The 10,674-nt window shown below is 51.5% G+C and overlaps 4 protein-coding genes across 4 annotated transcripts; 2 read left to right on the top strand and 2 right to left on the bottom strand.

Annotated features, from left to right (window-relative positions):
* Positions 1-98: 98 nt before the first annotated feature.
* GUITHDRAFT_99203 (hypothetical protein) lies at positions 99-1,400 on the bottom strand (the record flags this gene model as incomplete). The annotated part of the gene is made up of 4 exons (XM_005842347.1): positions 99-313; positions 642-768; positions 816-1,149; positions 1,276-1,400. 4 exons carry the CDS (start codon positions 1,398-1,400, stop codon positions 99-101), a joined length of 801 nt encoding a protein of 266 aa, XP_005842404.1.
* A 640-nt stretch (positions 1,401-2,040) lies between these two features.
* GUITHDRAFT_99202 (hypothetical protein) lies at positions 2,041-3,266 on the top strand (the record flags this gene model as incomplete). Its single annotated transcript, XM_005842346.1, has 7 exons — positions 2,041-2,157; positions 2,524-2,552; positions 2,601-2,687; positions 2,833-2,883; positions 2,930-3,014; positions 3,060-3,147; positions 3,196-3,266. 7 exons carry the CDS (start codon positions 2,041-2,043, stop codon positions 3,264-3,266), a joined length of 528 nt encoding a protein of 175 aa, XP_005842403.1.
* Positions 3,267-3,636: 370 nt separating this feature from the next.
* On the bottom strand, positions 3,637-4,124 carry GUITHDRAFT_99201 (hypothetical protein; the record flags this gene model as incomplete). Its single annotated transcript, XM_005842345.1, has 4 exons — positions 3,637-3,662; positions 3,707-3,780; positions 3,841-3,873; positions 3,925-4,124. The coding sequence occupies 4 exons, from the start codon at positions 4,122-4,124 to the stop codon at positions 3,637-3,639; spliced, it is 333 nt and encodes a 110-aa protein (XP_005842402.1).
* A 1,281-nt stretch (positions 4,125-5,405) lies between these two features.
* On the top strand, positions 5,406-9,925 carry GUITHDRAFT_99200 (hypothetical protein; the record flags this gene model as incomplete). The annotated part of the gene is made up of 19 exons (XM_005842344.1): positions 5,406-5,427; positions 5,475-5,543; positions 5,597-6,087; positions 6,137-6,307; positions 6,449-6,649; positions 6,716-6,802; positions 6,856-6,935; positions 7,091-7,125; positions 7,193-7,236; positions 7,286-7,357; positions 7,600-7,732; positions 7,993-8,054; positions 8,351-8,799; positions 8,847-8,984; positions 9,162-9,289; positions 9,423-9,578; positions 9,623-9,723; positions 9,773-9,850; positions 9,899-9,925. The coding sequence occupies 19 exons, from the start codon at positions 5,406-5,408 to the stop codon at positions 9,923-9,925; spliced, it is 2,544 nt and encodes an 847-aa protein (XP_005842401.1).
* Positions 9,926-10,674: the final 749 nt, after the last annotated feature.

The following is a 10,674-nucleotide window of genomic DNA, read 5'->3' as shown; positions in this document are numbered from 1 at the left end:
GTAAACTCTTCCTCCTCCTCCTCCTCCTCCTCCTCCTCCTCCTCCTCCTCCTCCCTCCTACTCCTCCTGTTCCATCTCTCTCCGCTCCTTCCTCTTCCTCAGACTATTGCTGTCTCCATCTCCTTGTTCTCTCTCCGTCTTGTCCTCGTCCCCCTCCCTCCCTCCTCAACGTCCTGCAGGATCACGGAGACAACTGAGTACAAGAAGACAGCCCCGCACGTCAAACGCCTCCTCGCTGAGTTTGCCGCACGTAGTCGCCTTCTCCCCGCTCCTCTCTCATCCTGACCCGCGGTGCTTGACAGAGCGAGGTTACCTTGTAGCAGCAGAGGACGTCATGACCAGGTGAAGGTGCCGAGGAATCGGAAGGGGAGAATGTTGGTACTGTAGTGTGAGTTGTTTGGGTTCGTACCATCTATGTAATTATTGTACACATGCAAGTATGTTAAACATGAATCAAACCTCTACATTCCCTCCCCCTCCACTTTCTCCCTCCCCCTCTACTTTCTCCCTCTCCCTACCTTTCTCTCCCCTCCCCTCCCCCTCTCCCCCTTCTGCTCCCTCTCCTCCTGCTCTCTCTCTCTCTCCTCTCTCGCCCTCTCCCTCTCCCTCTCCTGCTACACCACTTCCTCCTCTTCCTCCACCTTTCCGACGCGGATTCATGTAGAACTCGAAGATGTCTCTCTTGGTCGACTTGCTGTCGACGATCCTCTTGAGCTCGTAAAGCTCCTCCAGCTCTCTGACGTTCTCCTCCTGCATCTGCTGAACAGCCTGCACACACTTCAGCACGCAGCTGCACCACCCGCACCTCTCGTCACCGCCAGCTCTCTCCTCCTCTGCCCAATCCGCTCCTCCAGCTTCCTCCGTCTGCTCTCCTCCTCCTCCAGCTCCATCTCGTTGCGATCAAGGACGAGCTTCAGCCGCGACATCTCGGCCTTCAGCTCATGATCCTCCACCTGATAGAACTGCTCTGCATGCCCTAGTTGTCTCCTGAGCTGCCGGATCGAGTCGGCATCCTGCATGTTGTGTCCCATGACACCCTCGAGGACGAAGGAGACGGGTTGTTCGATCATGTAGTTCTTCATCCGCTTCTTCCACTGCTCTGACTGCTGCTTCGGCGCTGCTTTCCCCAGGCCGGACGGCGGGCCCAGACTGCATCGCTGGAATCAGCGACCGATGGATCAGAGTCCGATCTCTTCCCACCCCCCCTCCTCCTTTCCCTCCTCCTCCTCTCCCACAACAGCCTCCTACCCTTCCTCTTCAACCACCAGCGCTTACCTTGGGCTTGACGACAGACTAGCAAATGTGACGCGAGGAAGGCCGGGCCTCCCGAAGTAGACGCCCTTCACAGAGCTAGAGACGCCATTACGACTCCCCCATGCGAGCTGAGGGCCTCGAGGCATCTCATACGGTCTCAGCCTGCAGTTCTTGATCAGCTACAGCCTCCCGAGCAGGAGGAAGAGGGAGGAGGTGAAGGGAGGGGAGGACTGGCTGAGGGAGAGGAAGGAGAGTCAGAGTCTTGTCCTATGTGTGCAGGAGGATGGAGAAGCTGCTTACGGTTCTCCTCTGCATGCCAGTTGGTCTCCTCCTTTCCTGTGCCATGTCAGATCCGCCGCGGGGAACGACTGGTACGCCATGGCGGTAGCTGGTCACTTTGAAAATGGATCTCACAGCTTTTGAAACAGTTACATGAAAACTGTTGTAAAATTGAACAGCGGTTGGAGCCATAATTCGAAATTCGAAAACATAATTTGAAGTTTTAAATGAAATCTTGCAGCGAAAGTGCCCGATAGTTGGCCGGGCAAAACCCTTGCCATGCGACTGGGCCATGCGAGCAACTGGGAGGAAGGGGAGGGATGGCGATGAGGAGAGGAGATGAGAAGACGAGAAGCGAAGAGACAGCAGAGAGCACATCGATGGCCACTATGCATGCTCTTCATGATCCTCAGCCTGATTGCCCTCAACTTCATGTTGTTTGAGTCCATGCGAGAGCATGAACAAGTGAATCGCGCGAAGACGAAGAGGTCTGTGCGGCTTCAGCGAATGGTATGGCCGACGGTGTTCATCATCGGGAGTCCGAAGGCAGGAACTACGTCTCTTGCAGCCATGCTCTTCCATCATCCGAAGTTCTGTGCCCCCAAACATGCCGTCGGCAACAAGGTAGGCCCTGCTTCGTTCCTCCGACTATGAGTTGTTTGGCTGAGATTTTGTTCTTTTATGTTGGTAGGAGGTCAGCTTCTTCAATATCAGACAGAACTTTGAGAAGGGCGCGAGCTTCTATCTCTCCTTCTTTGGTCGAGATCCAAAATGTATGAGGTACAGAGGTACAGCAGCATATGAGTTGTCCCTCCTCGTGGGAATTCAACTGTACAACAGACGATTTTCATGAGTATGTCGATGCAACGCCTACCTATCTTCGATCTGCTGGAGGAGCAGAACGAATGAAACAGACGGTAAGTATGCGCATCCGATGGAGACGTCGGGATGACTCCAACTATCCAACCATCGCACTGACTGAATTTGCAGATCCCCCGATCATTGCATGGGAAGTGTCGGTATCGTTCTGACTAAATGTTGCTGTGGAATGCTAAGATGATGTCTAGATTCATCGTCGTCTGCGAGAACCTGTCTCTCGGCATCTCGCCTGGTTCAATCACCTTGGGCAGGCGAATGGGTTTTCGGAGTACAAGGTCTGAAATGATCATCGTGAAACTGAAGTGACTTGTGTCCTTGTTCCCTGGGTGTGCAGAAATTTCAGCACTGTGCCATTCTTCGACGGGGAGGTTTAGCTTCAACTGTTTCTTGCCCGCACTGAAAGCTTGATTGTGAAGCAAGAAAGGATAAAGCTCTTGAATGCTACCGCGAAGTGGTGAGAGAAGATTTGAGGTAATGCTGCTGTGTCGTCTTGCATGGATCGATTCCTATTCTCCAGACTCCATGCATCGTCGTACAACCTCCAAGGTGGAATTTACGTGCAGCAGCTGCAAGCGTGGTTGAAGAGTTTTGACAGAAATCAGGTCAAGTCATGACGGTATCTCCAAAGTTATTGAGCAGAATTGCAGACTTTCGTCGTAAACTTCGATAGTCTCATGAGTGACTCCAAAGCTACGCTTGCAGGATTGGGCAAATTTCTAGGAGCCGACAATACAGGTTGATAGTCGGGGAGAACGCTACTTATGCGTAACATTGAGCTGGTAGAGTGGAGAAAGCTTAATTTGCCACATCTCAATGCTCAGCATCATCTATCCAAGGCAAGGAGGCAGTCATGATGCTAATTAAGTGGTAGTCTGACTTGGATCGGTCTCACGTAGATCTCACTACAAGACCTTGACGCTCAAACTTGTTCTATGCTGAAGGCAATGAAAAAATGTATCATGCGTCTTATCTAACTCTCGGCAGGAATTCTATGAAACCTACAACCGTCAGTTGTATCATCTGCTATGGAAGGTCGACCGCCCAATCGGTGAACCACAATTTCAGCCCTTCAGTAATCCCTGTACTCTGTAGTATTCAGCCCGGGCAGCCTGTCCGACTTGTGTATTCTTTTGTTTTATTTGCAAAAACCTTGAAATTACATCGTTTCCAAACACAATGGGGAGACAAGGATGGTGATCGAAGAAAAGTGCCCAGCGAAAATCTTCATCGAGTTTTGTTGCCGTTTTCACCTGCGATTGCTCAGTCGACGGGCCAGTGGAGCTGGTGCTCGTACCCATCGCGCTCATGAACGCAGTGAGGGCTCCAGCAGGCGTGGAAGGCCTTCTCTCCAGCTCCACCACGAGGTAACTGACAGGCACCACGGAATCAACAAACGCACATCAGTTGCAAAAAGACAGGAAAAATTACGTTCCACTTCGCTGCAAGCCCAGTCGCACTCGGCTGCGACAAGATCTCAGCTCCAGGGGATGCTGAGCATGCGTCTCAGCTCACCTGCCCGTCTTTCCCAGCAGGAGCGGAGCAACCTGGGCAACAGGTTTCCGTAGAACATCACAGCCATCGACCGAAGCCAAGATGTCTCCGACTTGAACGAGACCGGACGCTTCCGCTGGACCTCCAGGAACGAAGGATCGGCACACCAGGGAGCCGGAGGGGTCAGTACCAAATACTATGCCGCATCCGCACTCCTGCATGCGCAGGGTGTTCAGCGATCGCAGCTGCTCTTCAAAAGGACGCAGTCACCTCTGGCTGCTGCATTGAAGAGTTCTGAGAACTGTTTCTGACTTTGTTGCTAGAGTCATTCCTATGCAGGACACAATCAAGTGAGAAATCACAAGAAAAATATAATTCCTTCTTATCCTGTTGACATAAGAAAGGTCCTTCTCATCCTTCATGCTCGATTCCTCTGAATTCACTACATAAACTTTCTCAATCTCTAATCCTTATCCTCCTGATCCTGTGGTAACTCAAAACTGAACATCTGGATCGCCTCTTTCATACTGGTCTGCTCGGACTCGAGTTCCCTCCAGCGATTGCTCGCTCCTCCACTGCATCTATGGAAAGTCTCCATGGTGTCCCAAGTAACCCCCCTCAGCCTCCTCCACCACCCCCCTCCTCCACCCAGTGCTCTCCTCCTCAAGTTTCTTCATGCACATCTCCTCTCCTCCCGCTGCTCCCTCAGCATTCTTCTCTCTGGCGCGCCATCATGGCGTCGTCGTTGCCTCACCTGAAGCATGCACAATCAAACATGGCGGGTCGTCTCCTGCCAGTACCTTTCTGACCACCGTGGGTCCTTCACCACCCCAGAACACCAGCAGTACCCCATTTTGGACCCAAGACTACCCCTACTTATCACTGGCCAGACACCTTCTGGTACTCATGGGTACCCCCCTTTTGCAAGTGACTTCCCATCGTCCAAATGCCGGCCATGTGTCAAGCAAGAGCCTCAAAATTTCAGCATGGAAAAGAAATTTTAGAAACTCTCTTTCAATATTTGAATATTAGATTCACCATATTTATGAATTGAACCAGTTTTGCTTCAAATTTGATGACAGTCCTGTCGCCTTTCAAGCGCAACGGTCAAAAAACGGATTTTTGACTAGGTCATAACTGAAAAAGTAACGTTACAGAAGATCATCAACGTCCTGTAACTGTTGTCAGAATGAGTAAACCTTCTTCGTAGAAAACATTGAAAAACAATTTCAAATATTTCATATTTACATTTGAAATTTAAAGACAACATCGAAAAAAATCTAATAAAGGTGAGAGTGCCCCAGCACGTCGGGGAGAACAATGGCTGTAGTTAGCAGGGAGGAGGGCGTGAACAAGCAGGAGGTGAAGGAGGAGGCGGAGAGGGAAGGAGGAAAATGATAAAACCAACCCTATCTACAAGGCATACTGCTATACAATAGTCGTGATTCTCTGTAGGGAGATCAGAATACCATCACTCAACCCACTTTTCGAGATTGTGTGAAATGCAGTCTCTTGAAGCCAAGGGTGAGCCTGTGTCAGATTGTCGTGCTCGGACCTGACGAAGAGCACAGACGTTGACCCGGACTCGAGTGACATGGAAACAACTCGAGATCCTGCAGAGATGGAAGGTCGTGCGGAGGGTAAGCAACGTGCGACGAGAGTGTCATTGCCTTGTAATGATGATGTTGCACAGACAACATTGGAGATGAGGAGGAGGACCAGGAAGGGGAGGAGGTTGGGGAGTACGAGAATGAAAGAGACGATGAGGAAGAAGACGATCACAACTATGAGATCACGGACTTCTCCATGGTTACCCCGTGGGAGCGCTTCATTCAGGACGTGGAGGACATTCTCAAGAAATGGGGCCTCGATGGTGGTAAGATGGGCCATGGGTGGGATGGCGACTTCCCAGCAACGAGGGAGCACACGCTTCTCAACAGCTCGAAGACAAAAGGGGTCCAACACAGAAGTATCAACCTGGAGTATGCTGGCCTAAAACTGATCCTGCGGCACGTGGTGTGGCTGCCGGAGGGGCAGAGCGGGAAGACGGGGAGCGTGTGCGGTGTGGAGACGATCTGGAGCAAGCGATCGTCTGCTGCAACATCCTCCAACTACATCCACGAGCTAGGGGGTTGCCACGGCATCGCCAACTACCTCATCCTTGTCCCTGATACTGTGCAGAAGGTACGTGGGCCAGACCTCGGCCTTGCAACCCCTCACTTGTTCCCTCTAGACGCTCTTCCTCGGGCCAGCGCTGACTCATCAGGAGTGTACAACCCTGCGATCGTCCCTAGCGATCGCCCAGAGGAATGTCGGGTGCATTGTCCCTGGGTTCACCCCGTCTGGACCCCGCGCGTCCCCTTCGAGCATAGCGGACTACCCCTACACCTTCCAGGGGCTGCAGGTGCGAGCAGGGGTTGGTGGGCTGCTCTGTAAAGTGTGATGATTTACAAGCTCCCTGTCTACTTCTCTACTGTTGGTTCCTTGATTTCTGACGCGAAGCTGTTCCTCCCTGTTGTGAAGTTGTAACTGATGTTCTGACAAGTCTCTCTACAAGGTGTTCTTTGGCAAGATCAACCGCCTGAGCTGCTACCTGGATGCTCAGCCCTCGCAAGAGACGGCCGACTCGATGCGATCGCCCTACGGAGCGATCCAGTACATGCGCGCCCGCCACTGCCATGCTGAAGACCAGGTGTTGCTGTCGCTAAGAGACACTCATTATGCCATCGAGCACGGACTGAGCAAGGTGAGAGGCGTGTGGGAGTAGGAAACGACTTCAAGTCTGCAGCCCCCTAACATCTTGGATCCTCAGAACCTTGCTCGTCCTCTCTCGCTTCCTTTCAATGAAAGCATTCATGCGGGAAAGCTCGATGGCAAGGGAGAATGGCAGGAGCCAAGAGTGAGAGACGAGATCTTCTGACCTCAAGACGGTCTGACCTTGCCTGCATGCAGGCCAAGGCAAGCGCTAGTGACCCGCCCTGGGGATCATCGACGGCAGAAATCATGGACCGACTCACAGTAGAGCTCACCTGGTGAGACTAGCTCCCATTCTCATGTTTCCTCTTCCTATTCCTCTTCCTCTTCCTCTTCCTCTTCCTCTTCCTCTTCCTCGTCCTTTTTTTGCTCCTCTTTTTCTTCACTTCCTCTGTTCTTCCCCTCCCTTGTCTTTGACTTCACTGGATCACAGGACCGATTTCCAAGAAGAAGAAGTTCCGAGATGCGGTGAGATCCTAACACCTTAAGCATGACTTCTGAAATCATGACGCAACATGACGTCCTGACGTGTCAGAGAAAGTCTCCCGCACATCACGATGCGGCCTGCCCATCTCCAGGGTCTTCGATCCCCCTAGTGCGAACCTTGTGAGCTGAAGGGTACCATCAGGTCCAGCACATGAGCGTCGCCTGTCAGTTCATCGAGGAGCTGCCCTGCCGTCTTGCAGAGTCTCTCGAGAGGGTTTGCAACCTGACAGAGCAGACGAGGAACCTCTCTTCCTTTGCGGAGGTACGTTGCCCTCTGATCCATCCATGGATTTGATACTTACTCCTCCTCCTCCTCCTCCTCCTCCTCCTCCTCCTCCTCCTCCTCCTCCTCCTCCTCTTGCTTCTTCTTCTTCTGTCCTACAATCCTGCGTCTCGTTTTCTTCATCTCTTTTTCTACCCCTTTGTCACCTCCTCCGCCTTCTCTTCTTCGCGCAGATATGGGAAGTAGACGACCCCATCCGGTACGCCTTCAAACGGGGGATGAACCTGCGGGAGACGGCAGGAGCGAAAAATCTGCCGATCAAGGCGCTGCAAGACGCTCTTGAAGAGTGCTTGCCGTCTGATCCCGGTGAGAGCAGGAGCAGGAGCAGGAGCAGGAGCAGGAGCAGAAGCAGGAGCAGGAGCAGGAGCAGCAGGGGCAGGGGCAGGGGCAGGGGCAGGAGCAGGAGCAGGAGCAGGAGCAGGAGCAGGAGCAGGAGCAGGAGCAGGAGCAGGAGCAGGGGCAGGGGCAGGAGCAGGAGGAATCTTGGAAGAGGAGGAGAGGATGGGGTACCTCTGCGAGAAACAGGGAAGGGGGATAAAACGAGGAGTGTTCTCACTTGGAGGCAGACGGCTACACTGCAGATGGCCAATGCGTCAGCACATACAAGCCGAGTAACTCTGAGATTGCGGTGAGGGAACGAGGGCTAGAGATCTGATGTCCTGAGGATGAGTATTGATGCTTTCTTTCTTCTCTTCTGTTTCGTTTTCCTTCTCCTCTCCCCTCCTCTCCTCTCCTTTCCTCTCCTCTCCTCTCCTCTCCTCTCCTCTCCTCTCCTCTCCCCTCCCCTCCCCTCCCCTCCTCTCCTCTCCTCTCCCCTCCTCTCCTCTCCTCTCCCTTCTCTCTCCTCCTCTCCTCTCCTCCCTCCCTCCCTCCCTCCCTCCCTTCTCTCTCTTCGTTCTCCCTTCCCTCTCCTGCTTTCCTCAGGTCTGGAAGGATCTGAAAGTCAAGGCGGCGCCTCCTGGTTCTCTTCTTGCCGTTCTTGCGCGTCATGTGGCAGACGAAACAATCTCATCAAACTTGCGATATGTGAGAAATCAGAACATTAGACGCTCACTTGTCGACATGCTCACTATCACCGTTGTCATCATCAGAATCAACAAGATTATCAGGAAGAAAAGCACCATCATCACCACAATCACAACCACCACCACCACTGTAATTATCATCATTAACGACAACCACAACCACAACCACAACCACAACCACAACAACAACAACAACAACAACAACAACAACAACAACAACAACAACATCATCATCATCATCATCATTTTCACTAGCGGCACCACCATGAATCTTCCCCTTGAGCATCTCTTTCTCACTTCTTCTGCTCAGGTTGCAGTCCTCTGGTCTGAATTCTTGAACGAAATCCGGTCACCTTTGCTCTTCTCTTCTCGCTCCTCCATGACGACACATGCAGCTGGTGCTGGGAGCAAACTCTCCCCATCCCGCGGCTTCCCGAGATCAACGAGAACCATCTAGTGGACATGGAAGCTTGTCTCATCCACCAGAAGCTGCAGCTCATCAACCTCTGCATTAAGAAGAAGGAGAACTATAGGTGCATGACCTTTATCTTCACCCCCCTCTCCCCTCCTTCTCTCCACTCTCTCCTCCCCTCCCCTCCCCTCCCCTCTTCTCCCCTCTCCTCCTCTCCCCTCCCCTCCCCTCCCCTCCCCTCTTCTCCTCTCCTCTCCCCTCCCCTCTCCTCATCCTTTCTCCTCCTCACTCCCAGCAGTCACAAGGTCGATCAAGAAAGCCACTCTTTGGAATTCGACATGAACATCATCGAGAGCCTCCATCGCTCCCTGCAAGACACTGAAAACGAGCAATCGCCAAGAAAGCAAGACAACGCACAAGCAGACGGTTATGAACTCTCGTTATCATCACCTCCACCAGTACCATCGTCTCCTGGGTCATTCTTTCTCATCATCACGTTCAACTGCAGCAACATGACTTCCATGATCGTAGCCACCACCACCATATTGAGGAACGGCAGGGGGAGTAGAAAGATCAGAAGGAATCATCATGAACATCATCATCATCATCATCATCATCATCATCATCATCATCAACAACAACAACAACAACAACAACAACAACAACAACAACAACAACAACAACAACAACAACAACAACAACAACAACAACAACAGTTTTCATCACAATCGCTTCTAGACACTCCTGACGACGCCGCAGACGACGAGGATTTCCATGATGCGCAAGAATCATGGTCTCCTGCTTGCGACGAGGTCAAAAAGGATCTTCCGCGTCTGATCAACTTCGACGCATCATTGAAGGTGAACAACTCGTACAAGTCATGAGATTGAGCTCGAAAATCTTTGCCAGGATCACCTTGAGAAATCCATCTTCATGTCTTTGCAGTACTTGGATCAACTGTACAAAGATGAACAGCGGCAGCCAGAGGTGAGATGAGATGGAATAGAATGTCTCTTTCTATTTGTTTGCCCGTAGTCTTCTTCTGTTCTCATTGATGATTGATAAGTCATATCACTCCATTTCTTGTTTGTCATGCTTTGTCTATGTTTCTCATGTCTTCCTCCCTCCCATTTCCTGATATACAGCTCTTCTGTGCTTGCTTTCGCAAACTCCAGTTCACATCATGATACCAACACAACAAATTCTCTCATCTCTTTGTGTTGTTTCATCATTCGATTCTTTCTCTGTTCTTCGCCAGTCATCCCCTCGTAGTTTCATTTCTCATCTTCTTCGCAGGGCGTCAAGCGAGCCGTCGCAGGTCAGCGACTGCTGAACGTCCCTCGCCCCTTGAACGAGCCGCACACGCAGGTGAAATCATATGTTTCCTTCGTTAACATCAAACACGTTCATAAACAAACATTTCACTTCATCTTCGACATCAAATGTGTTCTTCAACAAACATCTCATCAAATGAATCACCTGAGGAATATTTCTTGTCAGACCTATTCTCATTTCATCACTCCCTTTCAATCCAGTCACAATTTCCCATCATCTTTGCCCCCCATCCATCTTATCTCATCTCTTATCTACCTTACATCTCTCTCTCCGTCTCATTTTCTCGTCGCAGGATCATCCGGTCTTGACTGAAGATCGACTCATGGAGCAGCAGAGCATCATTGAGAAAATGACTTCTTCTCAATCTCCCGGCCCGTCTACCCTGCGAGCGAGACTTTCAGGTTGGCTGGTTACATTGCGGGAAATATTTTTACCCGCAGTTCTTCCTCCTCCACCACCACCACCTCCTCCTCCTC

Source organism: Guillardia theta (assembly GCF_000315625.1).
Source record: "Guillardia theta CCMP2712 unplaced genomic scaffold GUITHscaffold_1, whole genome shotgun sequence".
In the NCBI taxonomy this organism is placed as follows: Eukaryota; class Cryptophyceae; order Pyrenomonadales; family Geminigeraceae; genus Guillardia; species Guillardia theta.
This window is presented reverse-complemented; position numbering and strand designations above follow the sequence as displayed.